The sequence below is a fragment of the Dicentrarchus labrax genome, unplaced genomic scaffold (assembly GCF_905237075.1).
Source record: "Dicentrarchus labrax unplaced genomic scaffold, dlabrax2021, whole genome shotgun sequence".
Classification (NCBI taxonomy): domain Eukaryota; kingdom Metazoa; phylum Chordata; class Actinopteri; family Moronidae; genus Dicentrarchus; species Dicentrarchus labrax.
Genome location: NW_026136702.1, coordinates 27,707,843 through 27,712,842, shown reverse-complemented (window position 1 = coordinate 27,712,842; position 5,000 = coordinate 27,707,843). Strand labels below are relative to the sequence as shown.

The 5,000-nt window shown below is 50.4% G+C and overlaps 1 protein-coding gene across 1 annotated transcript in view; it reads right to left on the bottom strand.

The window, feature by feature from the left end:
• Nucleotides 1-1,652: 1,652 nt before the first annotated feature.
• Nucleotides 1,653-5,000, bottom strand: part of plekho1b (pleckstrin homology domain containing, family O member 1b) — a 15,039-nt gene continuing 11,691 nt past the window's right edge. Inside the window, exons 5-6 of the mRNA XM_051416574.1 lie at nucleotides 2,763-2,858; nucleotides 1,653-2,656 (exon numbers count right to left, since the gene is read on the bottom strand). Of these exons, the coding sequence (XP_051272534.1) occupies nucleotides 2,024-2,656; nucleotides 2,763-2,858 (729 nt within the window). The 3' untranslated portion in view covers nucleotides 1,653-2,023. The remainder of the gene's footprint in view (nucleotides 2,657-2,762; nucleotides 2,859-5,000) is intronic.

Here is a 5,000-nt window from a genome sequence, read left to right as displayed (position 1 = left end):
GTTTACAATCACATTTTCTTCTTCGTGGCGGTCGTTGCGTTCTTTAGCGCCGCCTGCTGGACCAAAGGAACAGTGTGACACTCAGAAAGCAGCTGGCAGGAACATTGAACAGGAGGATAATGAAACCAGTTCTTTCACTTACAAAAATACTGCGAGCGGGAATCTTTTGCTTCAACTAAAGTACAAAAGTCTGAATCTGGTTTATAAAAATAAACTCTGATTGTATTAAACTGCACTCGTGTTTGATTCCTGCTCACTGGAAGCTACCGTCGTTCATTGCATCCATTTCAAATGATTCCTGATTGTTCGTCTCCGCAGAGTCAGGAACTGCTCCAGGAAAACAAATATGGAAGTAAAAATATTAAAATAATGATATAAACGTATGTGTAGAACTTTAATCAATAGTTAAATTAATTGTCAGGATAACAATAACTGAGTATATAAAATATTAAAATATACTATGATATAAACGTATGTTAGCTAAGTCAGCTAATCAATGTTAACTTTTTTTTTTTTATTATTTTTTTTTTTTTTTCGCAGCTATAATGCTAGTTAGCCGTTAGCCAGCTGTTTTGATTTATAGTTTCAGTTTGACTTTCTTTAGCATTAGCTTCAGTTCATTGTTAGCTCCGTTAGCTGCTCGAGCTAACAGAGCTAACAGAGTCCTCCTCTGTAGAGACGAACAATCAAAGATCTGCTGCTGTCGGTCGACTCGAGTTAATTTCATTATCAGTCCAGTTCAAACATTCACACCTGAGTCAGTTTCCAGGTGAGACTGGAGGCTCCGGAAACATTCACATTGAGAAAGAGAAGAAGAGTCTGAACATCGTGTGCATAGTACGTTCGATTCTTGAGACTGACGCCTCCCCCGGGCGGCGTTACAGTTTAAAACAATTACCAAATCAACCAAGACAATGCTCCGCCTCTCGGTACGAAGCTAAACGTCGCGGCACACGTGTCGTCGTACCCGGTGGAACCGAGGCGTAAGAGCTACATGCTAACATGAGCTAATTATAGTACACTCAGAGTGCCGCTGAGGCTGCTGGGAATGTGATTATCGTACCTGAAACATTATTACAGTCGGACCGACACGTTAATATTCACAGAGGAACATTATTACAGTCGGACCGACACGTTAATATTCACAGAGGAACATTATTACAGTCGGACCGACGCGTTAATATTCACAGAGGAACATTATTACAGTCGGACCGACGCGTTAATATTCACAGAGGAACATTATTACAGTCGGACCGACGCGTTAATATTCACAGAGGAACATTACTCTTGGCACATTTCACTCTGACGTCGGGTCGTCTTTAAAGTCTCCATCAAGCCAACTAACGATTTATGTAAATTATTCACGTGAGTCGTTATTGAGCTTTCTAACTGGATTCAGCGGTTCTGGTGAAACTGGATCAGATTTCTGTATCTGCCGTTAGCGGGCGACAGAACCGGGTTCAGCAGCCGGACCGGGGTCGGACACAGCCTCCTCTAACTGACTCATCCAGCAAGGAAACCACCTCGGTACTGGTTTCAGAGGTTGTGTCCGATCCCGCGGTTCGGTCCCGCGTTCGGTCCCACGTTCGGTCCCGTGTTTGGTCCGCGTTCGGTCCCGTGTCCGATCCCGCGTCGGTCCCGCTTGTCCGCGTTCGGTCCCGTGTCCGATCCCGCTTCGGTCCCACGTTCGGTCCCGTGTTTGGTCCGTGTTCGGTCCCGCGTTCGGTCCGCGTTCGGTCCCGCGTTCGGTCCGCGTTCGGTCCCGTGTTCACTGGATGGTCGATGCTGACGCTAGCTCATAGCTCTAGCTGCTATTAGCTAGAAACACAAACACTTCCTGGTTCGTGGAGACTTTAAAGAGTTTCCTGTTTTTGTCGAAGGACGTTTGTGCAACCAAAAACAGACTTTAAGGGATTTTCAGAACCTGGATCTGAATGCTACACTCTGGTTTTAAGGAAGATCTGATCGGTCCTGGTTCCTGAATTGTTCCAAATAATTTAACAGTTCTCAGAGTCCCTGTGGCTCACATCGGGCTCCGGCGGTCCTGGTTCAGCTTGGTGCTGCTGGAGGGGGTGAGGGGGGAGGAGGAGTCCAGTTGTCGGGACAACGCCCTCAGCTCCTTCACCTCCTCCAGCACCTCGCGAGCCTGACTCCAGGCCACCGCTGCCTCCTTCAGGAGTCTCTCAGCTTCAGTGGACTCCTTCCCCTTCGCGTCCCGCCGTGCCTCCGTCAGCAGCCGCTCCGTCTTCTCCAGCTTCTGGCTGATCAGCTCCTGCAGCCGGCTGATGGGCGCCGCGGCGTCCGGCGAACGTGGCGTTGCCCCGGTCTTGTTCTTTGCAGGTTTCGTCTCGGAGTGCGTGAGGATCTCGTCCATGGAGGCGCAGCGGTTTTTCTCTGCAGTTGTCAAGCGTTTTCCAGGCTGGGGGGTTTGGCCCGTCTGCTCCCACACCACCACCACCTCGCGGGGGAGGCTCTGGGATTTCCCAGAAGCCTCGCTGGTCCTGGCAGAGAGAGCGCCGTCAGTTTTCGACCGCTGACAATCCGGTTTGTCTGAGTCGACCCTGGAGGCGTCGTAGCCGTCGGCTCCCTGAGGAGACGGACCGTCCTCCTCCTGGATCAGATCCAGAGTCAGTGTCCCGTCTGAGGAGGAGGAGGCCTGGACACAGAGAGGATCAACCATTAATCAATAATCAATAATCAGCAGTCAGACAACCTTATCAGTCTTTAGGTATGAAGGGTTAGTGATGGAGGATCAGACTGACCACAGCCAGCAGGTGACCTCTGGTCGGCAGCCGGCGGTTGTGAGGAATCTTCACTCGATCTCGAGTCAAATGAGACAACTGAGAGTCTACGGTGACCTGGAAGAGCAGAGCTAATCAGAGCTAACAGAGCTAACAGAGCTAACAGAGCTAATCAGAGCTAACAGAGCTAACAGAGCTAATCAGAGCTAACAGAGCTAACAGAGCTAATCAGAGCTAACAGAGCTAACAGAGCTAATCAGAGCTAACAGAGCTAATCAGAGCTAACAGAGCTAATCAGAGCTAATCAGAGCTAATCAGAGCTAACAGAGCTAACAGAGCTAATCAGAGCTAACAGAGCTAATCAGAGCTAACAGAGCTAATCAGAGCTAATCAGAGCTAATCAGAGCTAACAGAGCTAATCAGAGCTAACAGAGCTAATCAGAGCTAATCAGAGCTAACAGAGCTAATCAGAGCGGCTAATCAGAGCTAACAGAGCTAACAGAGCTGTCAGACTTTATAGTCACTAGAAACATTCAAACTGTTTCTGTGTGCTACCTGTTTGCTGCTAAGCTAGCGGCTGTAACTCGTGGATTGTTGGAGAAATGTAATTTCCTATCTGACATTGAATGCAACAACCAGGAGACATTAAATATTGTTCTTTTAATGGTTGTAACACATTAACTGTAATGGATGAAACCATCAATATAACATGCGTCTGCTTTCTGTCAGCAGGGAACAATGTGTGAGTGAGAGAAAGGGTATTGATCCGAGTATTGATCAGAGTATTGATCCGAGTATTGACGGGTGGAAAAGATGACGGTTGTTGACTGAACGTTAACCAGCTGCTGTCAGCGAGGACACAGATATAGTTTAACACCAGAGCCCGACGTGAGCTACAGACGCTGAACGGTGAGCTACAGACGCTGAACGGTGAGCTACAGACGCTGAACGGTGAGCTACAGACGAACAGTGAGCTACAGACGCTGAACGGTGAGCTACAGACGCTGAACGGTGAGCTACAGACGAACGGTGAGCTACAGACGCCGAACGGTGAGCTACAGACGAACAGTGAGCTACAGACGCCGAACGGTGAGCTACAGACGCTGAACGGTGAGCTACAGACGAACGGTGAGCTACAGACGCTGAACGGTGAGCTACAGACCCTGAACGGTGAGCTACAGACGCTGAACGGTGAGCTACAGACGCCGAACGGTGAGCTACAGACGCCGAACGGTGAGCTACAGACGAACGGTGAGCTACAGACGCTGAACGGTGAGCTACAGACCCTGAACGGTGAGCTACAGACGAACGGTGAGCTACAGACCCTGAACGGTGAGCTACAGACGCTGAACGGTGAGCTACAGACGCCGAACGGTGAGCTACAGACGAACGGTGAGCTACAGACGCTGAACAGTGAGCTACAGACGCCGAACGGTGAGCTACAGACGCTGAACGGTGAGCTACAGACGCTGAACGGTGAGCTACAGACGCTGAACGGTGAGCTACAGACGAACAGTGAGCTACAGACGCCGAACGGTGAGCTACAGACGCCGAACGGTGAGCTACAGACGAACGGTGAGCTACAGACGCTGAACAGTGAGCTACAGACCCTGAACGGTGAGCTACAGACCCTGAACGGTGAGCTACAGACGCTGAACGGTGAGCTACAGACGAACGGTGAGCTACAGACCCTGAACGGTGAGCTACAGATGAACGGTGAGCTACAGACGCTGAACGGTGAGCTACAGACCCTGAACGGTGAGCTACAGACGCTGAACGGTGAGCTACAGATGCTGAACGAGGAGCTACAGACCCTGCTGAACGGTGAGCTCCAGATGCTGAACGGTGAGCTACAGACCCTGAACGGTGAGCTACAGACCCTGAACGGTGAGCTACAGACCCTGAACGGTGAGCTACAGACCTGAACGGTGAGCTACAGACGCTGAACGGTGAGCTACAGACCCTGAACGGTGAGCTACAGACGCTGAACGGTGAGCTACAGATGCTGAACGGTGAGCTACAGACCCTGAACGGTGAGCTACAGACGCTGAACGGTGAGCTACAGACGCTGAACGGTGAGCTACAGACGAACAGTGAGCTACAGACGCTGAACGGTGAGCTACAGACGCGAACGGTGAGCTACAGACGCTGAACGGTGAGCTACAGACGCCGAACGGTGAGCTACAGACCCTGAACGAGTGAGCTACAGACCCTGAACGGTGAGCTACAGATGCTGAACGGTGAGCTACAGACGCTGAA